Below are 14186 nucleotides of genomic sequence, written 5' to 3' on the forward strand. Positions count from 1 at the left end.
AATTTGAGTAAGACACGTTTGCATTTTTAATTGTTTGTACTGAAGGATTCTCTTGCAGATAAGTGTTCAGGAAATTTCATTTTTTAGTTAGCAACAGTAATAATCAACAGTAGATACTTTGGAAAATCAACACTTTTTAGTTTCTTAGGATTTCAACTTCCTTAATATAAACTGGGGCCTTCGTATTGCAAGGAGTTTAGATAGGGCAGAATTTGTTCAGTGTGTCTAGGCGGGTTTACTTAGTCAACTTGCAGATGGTCCAACGAGAGGAGGACCTATACTGCACTTGCTGTGGGGTAATGAGCCTGGCCAGGTGACCAACCTTTCAGTGGGTGAGCAGTTGGTGAACAGTGACCACAGCTCCATTGCTTTCAGGATAGTGGCAGGTAAGGATAGGTATGGTCCTTGCAGGAGAGTTTTAAATTGGAGTAGGGCAAATTACGAAGGCATTAGGCAGGAACTAAGAAGAGTTAATTGGGAACATCTTTTTTTCCGGCAAGTCCACATCAGACATGTGCAGGGTGTTTAAGGATCAATTGCACAGAGTACAGGAAAGATATATTCCTGTTAGGACAAGGATGGAAAGATAAGAGAACCTTGGATGTCCAGAGAGGTGATGATTGCTGGGCCCTTGACCAGTATCTTTGTGTCCTCTCCAGCCATAGGCAAGGTCCTGGAGGACTGGTGAGTGGCAAATGTTGTACTCTATTTAAGAAAGGAACAAGGGAAAATCTGGGAACTATAGACCGGTGTGCCTCATGTCAGTTGTAAGGACTGGAGAAAATTCTTAGTGATACGATATATGAGCATTTGAAAACCCATGGCCTAGCTAGGGAGTGCTAGCATGGCTTTTTATGTGGCAGGTCGTGTATTACCAACTTGATTGAATTTTGTGATAAGGTGTTGAGAGAGATTGAAGAAGGTAGGGCAGTGGATGTTGCCTACATGGATATTAGTACAGTATTTGACAAAGTCCCTCAGGGGAGGGTAATCCTGAAGATTAAGATGCATGGGTCCACGATGAATTGTCTGTGTGGATTCAGAACTGGCTTGCCAATATAAGACACAGGGTAGTGGTTGAAGGGACTTATTCAAGCTGAAGGTCTGTAATTAGTGGTGTTGCACAGGGATCTGTACTGAGACATTTGCTCTTTATGATGTATATAAATGACCTTGTTGAAAATGTAGGTGGGTTAGTAAGTTTGCGGATAATACTAAGATTGGTGGTGTTGTGGAAGACTGGCAAAGAATACGGTACAATGTAGATCAGTTGCAGATACGGGCAGAGAAATGGCAGATAGAGTTTAACCCAGATAAATATGAGGTGTTGCTAATGCAAGGAGACAGTGCATTGTAAAGGGCAAGATCCTGAACAATGTTGCTGAGGAGAGAGATCTTGTGGTCCAAGTTTAAAGCTACCTGAAAGTGGCTACACAGGTCAGTAGGGTGGTTAAAAAGTCTTGTGAAATGCTTGCTTTTATTAGTCAAGGCATTGAGTTCAAAAGTCCAGAGGTTATGTTGCAACATTATAAAACTCTGGTTAGACCACGTCTGCAGTATTGCATACAGTTCTGGTCGGCCCACTATAGGAAGGATGTTGAAGCCTTGGATAGGCTGCAGAAGAGGTTTACCAGGATGCTGTTGCTTTAGAGGGCATGTGCTATCATGAGAGGCTGGACAAATTTGGGTTGTTTTCTTTGGATTGGCGAGGCTGATGGGAGGTCTGATAGAGGTTTATAAGATTATGAGTGGTTTAGAAATGTCTAATACTAGGGGGCATGCATTGAAGGTGAAAGGGGTAGGTTCAAATGGGATGAGAAGGGTAAGATTTTTTTACTCAGAGAGTGGTGGATGCCAGAAATGCACTGCCTGGTATGATGGTAGAGGCAAATATGTTTGAGGCTTTTTAGAGGCATTTAGTTAGGCACATGAATGTGAGGATGATGGAAGGATATGAACATTGTGTAGGAAGCAGGGATTAGTATTTGGGAGTTTTTGATTTACTTTTTAGCTGGTTTGGCTGAACATTGTGGGCTGAAGGGCCTGTTCCTGTGCTGTAGAGTTTTATGTTTTACGTTTCTAACCCTGAATGAATGAATTAGATTAATATTCATTTTCATTGAATTCAATTTGATTTACAAAATAACTCAAGCTGCACTTAGATTTTTGCAAAACAGGATCTCGAATATATGTTGTTGAAGATTCTGTAACTGGAATTTTTACTATACTTGTGTACAAGTACTCTACTATTTTACATTTCTATTCTGTGTAAAAAGATTCTTACTATGTATCCTATTTATGGCACTCATAATTCTATTAAGTCACCCCTCAGCCTCCAGAGAGAACAGTCCAGCCTCTCCTTATAGCTAATACTCTCTAATCCAGAGAATATCCTCATAAGCCTCTTCTGCACCCTCTCCAAAGCTTCCACATCCTTGCCGTGATATGGCGATCACAAGTGCATGCTATACTCCAAATGTGGCATAACTCAGGTTTTATACAGTGCACTGCAGGTTTAAAATACCTCATTTATCATATGAGCAAAAAGAATCTTTATAATATTCACTGCTTAACTCCTAAATAAAACTACTACCACTACGTTGACTCAGGCCTAGGGGGCCGGAGTCAGGCACGAAGATGGACTCTCCACTTCTCCCTCTCCCTCATCAGTGTGTTCGGTTCATCTATATTAGCCGCGCCACTGTCTTCTAGGAGCATGTTGACCGTAGTCTTGGGAGGGCGCCCGGGGTTCATCCTCCCTTGCTTGGGCTCCTATATGATGACTAGGCTGGTAGGTAGTTCGGGGTGGCGTAGACAGTGCTCCGCTAGTTGTAGTCTTCTCGCCTTGATTTTAGTGGTGAGCATCGGTAGGTCACCATAAAGCTCGACGTTTGTCATGTGCTGTTGCCAACTTGCGTCAAGAGCCATCCGGAGCATTCGTGTATAGCAACCATCTAGAGACTTTCGCATAGTCTTGGTGTGTGTCCACGTCTCACATCTGTACATGAGAATGGACTCTATGACCGCTATGAAGATCCTCTTTTTAAGCCCTCTGGTCAGGTTTGACTTCCAGATTTCCTTCAAGTCGTTCATAGCCCTCCACGCCAGCACCTTTTGTATCTTTATGTCCTTCTCCAAACTCATCATTCTTGACCCGAGGTACTTCTATTCAAAGACTTTCTTAATGGTATCATTCTTTACAGTCTTGAGAGTACCTGCGTCACAGTTAAACGCCATGTACTCAGTCTTTTTAGCATTTAGGTGAAGTCCAACTTTATTGCACTTAAGTAAAAAGGACCCTAAAATAGTGCAGTGACCAATACAGGCTTTGCAAATGTTCAGCTGCCTGTAGAGGTTCAGGCTACACTAAACATGAGACTGAAAGTTTAACTAATTAAAATCCATTGCCAGTCTGTAATTATATCTGCAATGTCATGAAGTCATTAGTCTGTAGTTGCCACAGTGTCACTGTTGACACTTCTGTGCTTAGTGGTGTTGACAGCTTTGAGGCAGCCATGTCTTGGCAAAGTGAAGCATTTCATTTTTTATTTTGTATTGGTCTATATTTAGAAGTTAATTGTAATGCTTTGCCTACATATAAAGCTGCAAAATGACCAAAATGGAATATGATCTATTCCTCTCAGGTTGATTTAGGAACAACTAATTATCATAAAGGAGTAGAAAACATCGGAACATGTGATCATAAATTAATTAGCAATACTGTCACAAAGAAAAAATCTTGCAAGTCTTTACACCCCAGTTATGTAAATTCATTTCTTGACAGATGTAATGAAGTGTGGCCTTAGTTGAGGGCTTTTGTTCTGGCTTTGATGTAAGCGTAAACTCATGATTGACTGCTTTATATCATGCAATTGATATATTACCTTCCAATCAATTTACTTCAACAAAATTTGTAAGCATTGGAAGTCATATTCAGACAATGCAAAATAATTGGTTTATCATGTGATTAAGAACAGCCTAGCAAAATTATAATTATTAAAAGTGAATGATTGGAAAAAACCTGGAGTGAAAAGGCAAAATGAAATATAACAGCGGTTATATTTTGGTCACAATTTAATGATAAGGACCTCTCTTTAGCAAGGACAATATCCATGTGGGGAAGTTAGCAAATCCATAGGGGAAGGGGCAGCATGCATGTGGTTAAGTTACTGGACTAGACACCCGAGATCAGGAGCATTGGTTGAGAATAAATGTGTTTGAATCTCTCCACAACAGCTGAGGCATTTAAAGACAAACAAATAAAAATCTGAAAATGCAACATAAAGCTAATTTTGATAATAGGAGCTTTGAAATGTTTGATTGTCTTAAAAACTAATCTGGTTAACAGATGTCCCTCAGGAAAGAAAATGTACCATCCTTACCCAAGCCTAAATGTAACTCCAGACCTTTATGGTTGACATTTATCTGCCCCTTTATTTCGGGGCAATTAGGAATGGACAGTAATTGCCAAAGTATGATTGCTGGAGGACTTAGAGGGTCAAGCATCTGTGAGACAAAAGGAAACTGTGTCAACCCTTGTTTGAAACTGAACAGAGGGATAAAACCAGAAATTAGAAATCACTTAGCCCAACAGTGGTAGACTAGTGTTTAGAGGCATTAATTGAAACAATATTAGCTGACAATTGGAAAAGTGTATGCTAAGTATTAATATTCAGCTTGTATTTGTTAAAGTCAAATTGTGTTTGACTAATTTAAATGATTAACAAACAGTTGATGAAGGTAGTACAGTTGCTTTTATGTACATGGCCTTTCAGAAGCCCTTACAACGAAGCAAAATTAAGGCTCATTGAGCTGGGGACAATAACAACATGGATATAAAATTGACTACAGAAAACAGTATCAGTGAACTTATTATTTTTTAATTTACAGGATGGGACGACATTTATTGTACATTTTTAATTGCCCTTGAATTTCAATAGACCTGGTGAAAGTATGCCTGTAGTACTGTTTAGTAAGGTGTTTCAGGATTTAGATCCAGCAGTGCTAGAGGAATTAAAGTATATTTCCAAGTCAAAATGATGGTGATGTCAAGACTTTAAGTTTAAATGTTTAGTTGACAATGTTGCCTTGTGCCTGCTGCCTTTGTTCCCATTGAGGTTAAAGATTTGGGAGAAGCTCTTGATTTAACCAAAGCTAGTAAATAACCACCTTATATGCCATTTTTCATCTTATCAAACCTCTGAAGAAAAAAATGTGTTTGTTAGGCTGACCCAGGGAGTTGTCATGCCTTTGAAATGCTAGGCTGGGCTTAGCAGTGTGTTTTTTTCCTCCAATTATGATGGCTGAATTAAACTGCTAATTTCATCTTCATTATGCTGACCTTCCAAGATCCCAGGGGTAGATTTGATTTTTCTATGTTATCTACTCAAAACAGTTTTCTATATTTTACATTTGCCCCTTTTTCTTATGAGGTTAAGGTAAGAGAATTACAATTCTGTTTGCTAGAGTACAGAAGAATGAAAGCAAAAATTATTAAGGTTTTCCAAGTCAATAACATTTGGGAATAGAGAGAATAGGTCAAAGAATTGAAAAGAAATTGTAATATAAAATCAGGTAATTTGGCTCAGTCACTCAGTATTTATATTTATTCTTCATCCAAACAGCAGCTCTAATCCCCTGCATTCAGTGTTTTCAATACCTTAATCCACCTCTGCTATAACAGTTTATCTAATTTATTCTTAATGCGGACATGATTATTCATTAACTTAAATAATGCATTCCAGAGCCATACAATGATCTTTACTATGCATTTCATTTATTCCTTTTTCATTTACCTTTATAGCTCATATCTGGTTCATATCTCTCAAGCCCTAAAGCAATCTGTTTATATCTACCCTATCCTGTCACTTCATAAATTTAAACATTTCCATTAAACAAAACCCATAAAATCTTCTAATGAAAACAGTTAGAATTGATATGCCATTCTTCATATTTTTATTTCCTGATACCTGGCATAATCCTGATGAGGGCTTGAGTTTTAAGGAGATTGCTCAGCTGGGGGCATTTTTCTCTGGTGCATAGGAGTCTGAGGAATGTGCTTACATTGGCATGCAAGAGTTCGGGCACCCCTGGTCAAAATTTCTGTAACTGTGAATAGCTAAGTGAGTAAAAGATGAACTGATTTCCAAAAGGCATAAAGTTAAAAATGACACATTTCTTTAATATTTTAAGCAAGATTACTTTTTTATTTACATCTTTTACAGTTTCAAAATAACAAAAAAGGGAAAGGGCCTGAAGCAAAAGTTTGGGCACCCTGCATGGCAGTACTTAGTAACACCCCCTTTGGCAAGTTTCACAGCTTGTAAACGCTTTCTGTAGCCAGCTAAGAGTCTTTCAATTCTTGTTTGGGGGATTTTCGCCCATTCTTCCTTACAAAAGTCTTCTAGTTCTGTGAGATTCTTGGGCTGTCTTGCATGCACTGCTCTTCTGAGGTCTGTCCACAGATTCTCGATGATGTTTAGGTCGGGGGACTGTGAGGACCATGACAAAGCCTTCAGCTTGCGCCTCTTGAGGTAGTCCATGTGGATTTTGAGGTGTGTTTAGGTTCGTTATCCAGCTGTAGAAGCCATCCTCTTTTCACCTTTGGCCTTTTTATAGACGGTGTGATGTTTGCTTCCAGAATTTGCGGGTATTTAATTGAATTCATTCTTCCCTCTACCAGTAAATGTTCCCCGTGCCACTGTCTGCAACACAAGCCCAAAGCATGATCGATCCACCCCCGTGCTTAACAGTTGGAGAGGGGTTCTTTTCATGAAATTCTGCACCCTTTTTTCTCCAAACATACCTTTGCTCATTGTGGCCAAATGTTCTATTTTAACTTCATCAGTCCACAGGACTTGTTTCTAAAATGCATCAGGCTTGTTTAGATGCTCCTTTGAACCTTTTGAATAGAACTTTTTCACCAAGGCCTTCTCATGCCGCCTTCTTGCTTCGTTTATACCAGTGCCCAAGAAGAGTGTGGTGCCCAGTAGCACTTACATCCACAATGATGAGGTGTTTTGAGGGGCTTGTGATGAAACTTATCAGCTACTGCCTGAGAAATGACTTGATCCACTCCATTTTGCCTACTGGAGCAACAGCAGTTGCCATCTCATTAGCTCTTCATTCAATCGTGGACCATCTGGAGAGCAAAGATACATACATCAAGATGCTCTGTATTGATTACAGCTCAACACTCAATACGATCATCCCTTCAAAACTTATCAATAACCTCCAAGACCTTGGCTTCAATACCTCTTTGTGCCATTCGATCCTGGGTTTCCCCAACCAGTTCAGATTGGCAACAACAACTCCTCTACGATCTCCATCAGCACAGATGCACCACAGGGCTGCGTGCTTTGCCCTCTGCTCTACCTGCCTTACACCTGTGTCTAAGCACAGCTCCAATGCCATATTCATGTTTGCTGATGACATCACTGTTGTGGGCTGTATCAAAGGTGCTGATGAATCAATATTCAGGAGGGAGACTGAAAATTTCGTTGAGTAGTGTCATAACAATAAACTCTCACTCAATGTCAGCAAGACCAAAGAATTGATTATAGACTTCAGGAGAGGAAGCCAGAGGTCCATGAGCCAGTCCTCATCAAAGGATTAGTGGTAGAGAGAGTTAGCAACTTTAAATTCGTGGGTGTTTCAGAGGATCTGTCCTGGACCAAGCACATAGTGCAATTGCAAAGAAAGCATAGCAGCGCCTCTACTACCCTAGGAGTCTACGGAGGTTCAGCATGACATCTAAAACTTTGACAAACTTCTACAGATGTGTGGTGGAGAGTGTATTGACTGGCTGCATCACAGCCTGTAGTATGGAAACACCGATGCCTTTGAATGGAAAATCCTACAGAAAGTAGTGAATATGGCTAAAGCCCTCCCAACCACTGAGCACATCATCATGAACCACTGTCATAGAATAGCAGAATCCATTATCAGAGATCCCCACCACCCAGGCCATGCTCTTTTCAAGAGCCGTAGGACAGCCAATACCAGGTTCCAGAACAATTACTGCCCCACAACTATCAGGCTCTTGAACAAAAGGGCTTAATTACACTCACTCACCCATCCATTGAGATGCTTCCACAACCATTGATCTCACTTTAAGGACTCTTTATCTTGTTATCTCATGTTCTTGTTACTTATTGCTATTTATTTATATTTGTGTTTGCATAGTTTGTTGTCTTCTGCACTCTAGTTGATCTTTCATTGATCCTTTTATAGTTATTGTTCTATAGATTTGCGGAGTATACCTGCACGAAAACGAATCTCAGGGTTGTATATGGTGAAATATATATGCAAGAGATACTGTAATAAAATTTGCCTTGAACTTTGAAATTTACTTTGAACTTTTCAACTTTGATACTGAAACTGCTTTTCTACATCTGGAGAGTACAGTTAAATCTTTACTTTTGCATTGATGTATATAAGTCCTGTGTTCGTTTGGCTGAAAACGTAACATTAAACCTGCATAATCAGTCCAAATCTGAGATCAAGGTGCAGAAAACCAAAGCGGTTTTATAAACTCCCTTTGTCTTAGAGTTCAGCTTAAATTTGACAAATGGCTGGTCTTTGATTTGCATGCATGTAATTTTTTCTTGTTCTTTACCCAATATCTTAACTATAAGAATATGATTTTCCAGTCCAATCAATACAGATGGTTTCTTGTTAAAGTGTACTTTCCCATCTGCACACTCTTACCACTAATGTTCCCCTAAGGATCTACACATGGCTTCCTGCTAGTTCCTTTATAGTATGTTGGTCCCACCACTGTTGAATCACCCACTTTCCAAACTCTCTAGCTGCTTCTTTTTCATGCCAATTCTGGATGACAAAAAATTTCACCCAACTGATTTTACGGAAGCTCTCATTTTTTGATCTCCATTGCAAACTCAATTGCATAGATACTTTCCCTGGAAGCTGCCTGAGATTGAAATAAGCTAATTGCAACATTGATGTTGTTGTCCAGTCCTTAGTGAGCTATGCACCACACATCTGCACCATTTCCATTTTTATAGTATTGCCTGATTCAAAAATCAGAATCAGATTTAATATCACCGGCATATGTATGGCCTGAAACGTCGACTGTACTTTTTTCCATAGATGCTGCCTAGCCTGCTGAGTTCCTCCAGCATTTTGTGTGTGCTGCTCAGAGTTTCAGCATCTGCAGATTTTCTTTTGTAGTGAAATATGTTGTTTTGCATCCATAGTTCATTGCAATACACAAAAAGCTATAAATTACCATACAAAATATACATATAAAACTGTATACTGTATAAATTAAACAAGTAGCGCAGAAAGGAGTAAAATAGTGAGTCAGCGTACAGGAAGGGAAGGAAGCTGTTCTGAAATGTTGTGTGTGTGTCTTCACGTTCCTGTAACACTTTCTTGATGGTAGCTATGAGAAGAGGGTATGCCCTCGGTGACGGGGGTCCTTAATGATGAATGCTGCCTTTTTGATTGAAGCATCACCTGTTGAAGATATCCTTGATGATGGGGAGGCTAGTACCCATGATGGAGCCGTCTGAGTTTGAAGCTTCTGCAGCTTTTTCCGATCCTGTGCAGTGGCTCCTCCATACCAGATGGTGACGCAAGCAGTTTAGAATGCTCTCCACAGTACATCTGTAGTAATTTGCGAGAGTCTTTGGTGACGTACCAAGTCTTCTCAAACTCTTAACGAAATATAGCCGCTCTCATGCCTTCTTTGTAATTGCATCAATATGTTGGGACCAGGATAGATCTTCAGAGACATTGGCAGCCAGGAACTTGAAATTGCTCACCCTTTCCACTGCTGATCCCTTGCTGAGGACTGGTATGTGTTTCCTTGATTTCTCCTTTTTGAAGTCCACAATCAGTTCCTTGGTCTTACTGACATTCAGTGCAAGGTTGTTGTTGCAACATCACTCAACCATCTGATCTATCTCATTCCTGTACGTCTCCTCATCGAGATCTGTTATTCTGCCAGTAATAGTTGTGTTGTCACCAGATTTATAGATGCTGTTTGAGCTGTGTCTAGAGGTGTCGAGGAGTGGGCTGAGCATGCATCCTTGAGTGTGCCAGTGTTGATTGTCAGCGAGGAGGAGATGTTATTTCTGATCTGCATTGATAGTGGTCTCCTAAAGAGGAAATCAAGGATCTAGTTGCAGAGAGAGGTACAGAGGCCCATGTTTTGGAGAGTGTTGATTAATACTGAGGGTATGATGGTATTGAACTTGAACTGTATCCAATAAACAACAGCCTGATGTAAGTATTGCTATCATGCAGGTGATTCAAGACTGGTTGGAGAGCCAGTGAGATCGCATCAGCTGTGGACTTATTACGCCAATAGGCAAATTGCAGCAGGTCCAGGTCCTTCCTTATTCTGGTTATTCTGGTCTTGAGATGGGTACCTCAGACTGCTGCAGTGAGAGATGGAGATGTCCTTGAACACTCGCCAGTTGGCTGGCACAAGTTTTCAGTGCCTTACCAGGTACACCATCATGACTTGATGCCTTATGAGGCTTCGCCCTCATGACTGCTGCTGTATCTGCCATTGTTCTCCCGGAGCTGACCACTGACCTACCTCTCTTGTTCTACCCTTGATAACACTAGACAACAAATTTTTTTGAAAGTGTTGCTTCCTCAGAATTTTTTTTTGTTTTCGATAGACAGTTTGAACCTGAACACAAACATAATTTCAGACTACTTATGTCACATTGGAATTTGCAGAAACAAGAAATTAATATTTATTGAATATAATGTGTTTAATTGCATAATGGTGCTGAAACTTTGCAATAGTTCAACTAAGCTAAAAATGTTTTATTGATGATTTTCGTTTGTACTCAGTGCCTGGGGCTTCTCGCTTAAGTCCCCAACACTAATCAGCCAGCATTGGTGGATTCTCGTTGTTCTGATACCACTTCTCCTTGACCACAATGCCCTGATAAAACCTTTCACCATACGCTTTACTGACAGTGCCAAGATTTGCAGGGAAGAAATCTAAATGGGAATGCAGTAAATTAATCTTTAGTGACATGTTGCTCTTCATGGTTTTATGTGCTTGAAGAATGTTGTCAACCAGCTGCATGTAGTTTGGTGCTCTGTAGTTGCCAAGAAAATATTTCAACAGCATCCTTGAATGTGTTCCATGCGATTTTCTCCAGCCACACCAGAAGTCTTTTGAATTGCCTGTCATTGATGACCTGTTTGATTTGTGGACCAACAAAAATGCCTTCCTTAATCTTGGCATCAGATATTCTGGGAAACGTCTATCTCAGATATTGAAACCCTTCATGGAAATTTTTTTTCCTGGTGACAGCGGATCCCATCCTTGCAGCCTTGAACCCAGTAATTCTGCTTTTGCCTTTGACAAACCAAACCTAAGTCTTTGACCAAGTCATTTAACCCAGACTGAGTTATCAGATGAGGCTCACTCAACACAAAGGGTTCAAAATCTGTATCAGCATCAATGTCATTTTTCATTCCTGGCTCATGCATCATGACATCTTTGTCTGCCTCTAGGCTCCATGTTCTGTTTTTCTAATACTTGGCCTGCCATGCAGCATTCGCCCTGCCTAAGCATTTCCAGGCATGCCTGGACAAGATGGAAAACTTTCCAGCTTACATTGTGGGCAACATTTTAACTGATTTTGAAAATGAATGGAAATAACACGTATAGGTGTTTTTTAAAAGAAAATGGTACATGATAGGGAAATTTCATGGTGATTTCTATGATCAGCAGCCCAAAATCCTATATTCCTTACCTTCATAATATCTTCTACCCGAGGTAACTCCCTTCCACCCTGATGTCTGCCTTCCTATAACTCTTATCGACTTGATCCCTGAATTTAATTCTCACCATTAGCAGCACTCTCTTCAGTTACCAATATCTTAATTTCTCCATTTACTTCCTTGAGATTCTCCACATGTCAGTTTCTGCCTTGAAGATGCTTCTTAAATGTACTATTTCACCAACCTTTGGATAATCTGCTCTATTTCAAGATCATATCCTTTTGTGGTTTATTGTCAGTTCTTATTTCATAAAAATCTTGCAAAACAGATGGGAATATTTTGTAACTTTAAGGATGATATATATTTAGAAGTTGTTACTGTTTCTCTCATAGCTGAATTTTCTTCTGTCTTCTAGGTGTGCCCCGGGTGGACCGTGCTGTTCCACGACCTGCAGATTTGATTATCAGCAATGCACATCCAACTACGTTAACAACGGCCTCATCTCATCAGATACCACAGCCTGAGATGAAAAAAAACATAACTGTCATACACATGAAATCTGAAAAGAAGGATCCACCCAAGCTAACTGTACAGGTGTGGTGCTACATGAGATGCATGTTGTACTGGACAGCTACCATACTTTAGCCACAAAAAACCAGCAAAACTTGGCTTGAGGATACTCTTAAAGTACAGATTTCTCAAATGTACATTTAAATTTTAGGATATGGGGATGTTGAACATCATGGGATGTGAGGAGGACAAATTTTGTGCTCCATCAAAGCCCATAAGCTTTAGGTCCATTTATCTAATTGATCTCATCCTTCCTGTTCTTCTTAATGGTAGAAATAGATGGGAAATCATCAGCATTGAGATCTTGAAAATTATTTCCACATTCCCCACTCTCCCCCGGCTCCTCTGTTGTCTCATTGACTCATCATATCAGTTAGACATTAAGCAAGAATGTCCGGAGTACAGCAATGGCTAGAGTTTCAGGAAGCAATTTGGGAGGCATAGGATAGGTACATCGAAAACATGAATTATTGTAAAAGGAGCACAAGACAACTGTGGCTTACAAGGGAAGTCAAAGACAGCATAAAAGGAAAAGAGAGGGCATATAATATAGCAAAAATTAGTGGGAAGTCAGAAGATTTGGATGCTTTTAAAAACCAGCTAAAGAAACCATAAGGAGAGAAATGATGAAATGCAGGTAAGCTAGCCAATAATATAAGAGAGTATATCAAAAGTAAAAGAGAGGCGAAAGTGGATATCAGCCTGCTGGAGAATGATGCTGGAGAGGTAGTAATGGGGGTCAAAGAAACAGCAGATGAATTGAATAAGTACGTTTGTATTTTGCATTGGTCTTCACTGTGTAAGACACTAGCAATATGCCAGAAATTTGAATGTGACAAGGGGCAGAAGTGAGTGCAGTTGCTAAGGAGAAGTTCTTGGGAAGCTGAAAGGTAGATATTTCACCTGGACCAGATGGACTGCACCCCAGGGTTTTCAAAGATGTAGCTGAAGAGAATGTGGAGGGATTAGTAATGATCTTCCAAGAATCACTAGATTCTGGAATGGTTCTGGAGAACAAGAAAATTGCAAATGCCACTCCATTCTTTAAGAAGGGAGGGAAGCAGAAGAAAGGAAATTCTAAGCCACACTCATAACACGCTTTGAGGAACTCAGCAGGTCGGGCAGCATCCGTGGAAACGATCAGTCAACGTTTCAGGCCGGAACCCTTTGTCAGCACTGAAGATGGAAGGGGCAGAGGCCCTATAAAGAAGGTGGGGGGAGGGTGGGAAGGAGAAGGCTGATAGGTGCCGGGTGAAAACCAGTAAGGGGAAAGATAAAGGGGTGGGGGAGGAGAAGCAGGGAGGGGATAGCCAGGAAAGGTGAAGAAGGAATAGGGAAAAGCACAATGGGTAGTAGAAGGAGGTGGAACCATGAGGGACGTGATAGGCAGCTGGAGGAGGGGGCAGAGTGAAACGGATGGGGGATGGGAGGGGGAGGGAATTACCTATCTGCAGATTATTTTGTGTTTAAAATTCTAGGCCAGTTAGCCTAACTTCAGAGGTTAGGACAATGTTAGGGTCCATTATTAGGGATAAGGTTTCAGAGTACTTGGAAGCGTATGATAAAATAGGCCAAAGTCTCCATGGTTTCCATAAGGGGAAATCTTGCCTGGCAAATCTGTTGGAATGCTTCAAGGAAACAACAGGCAAGATAGACAAAGGAGAGTCAGTGGATGTTGTTTATCTGGATTTTCAGAAGGCCATTGACAAGGTGTCGCATCAGAAGGGGCTTAATAATACAAGAGCCCATGGTGTTATCAGGGGGAATCTCATTGAAACCTATTGAATATTGAAATGTTGGGATAATTGGATGTGGGGTGGATGTTTCATATAGTGGGTTAGTCTAGGACCTGAGGACTCAACCTCAGAATAGAGAAACATCTATTTAGAGCAGAGATG

At 40.4% G+C, this 14186-nt stretch overlaps 1 protein-coding gene across 1 annotated transcript in view; it reads left to right on the forward strand.

Annotated features, from left to right (window-relative positions):
* kiaa0586 (KIAA0586 ortholog) overlaps positions 1-14186 on the forward strand; it is a 538659-nt gene that overhangs the window by 310375 nt on the left and 214098 nt on the right. Inside the window, exon 17 of the mRNA XM_063049620.1 lies at positions 12134-12312. Within this exon, the coding sequence (XP_062905690.1) occupies positions 12134-12312 (179 nt within the window). The remainder of the gene's footprint in view (positions 1-12133; positions 12313-14186) is intronic.

This window comes from Mobula hypostoma, chromosome 1 (genome assembly GCF_963921235.1).
Source record: "Mobula hypostoma chromosome 1, sMobHyp1.1, whole genome shotgun sequence".
Lineage (NCBI taxonomy): Eukaryota > Metazoa > Chordata > Chondrichthyes > Myliobatiformes > Myliobatidae > Mobula > Mobula hypostoma.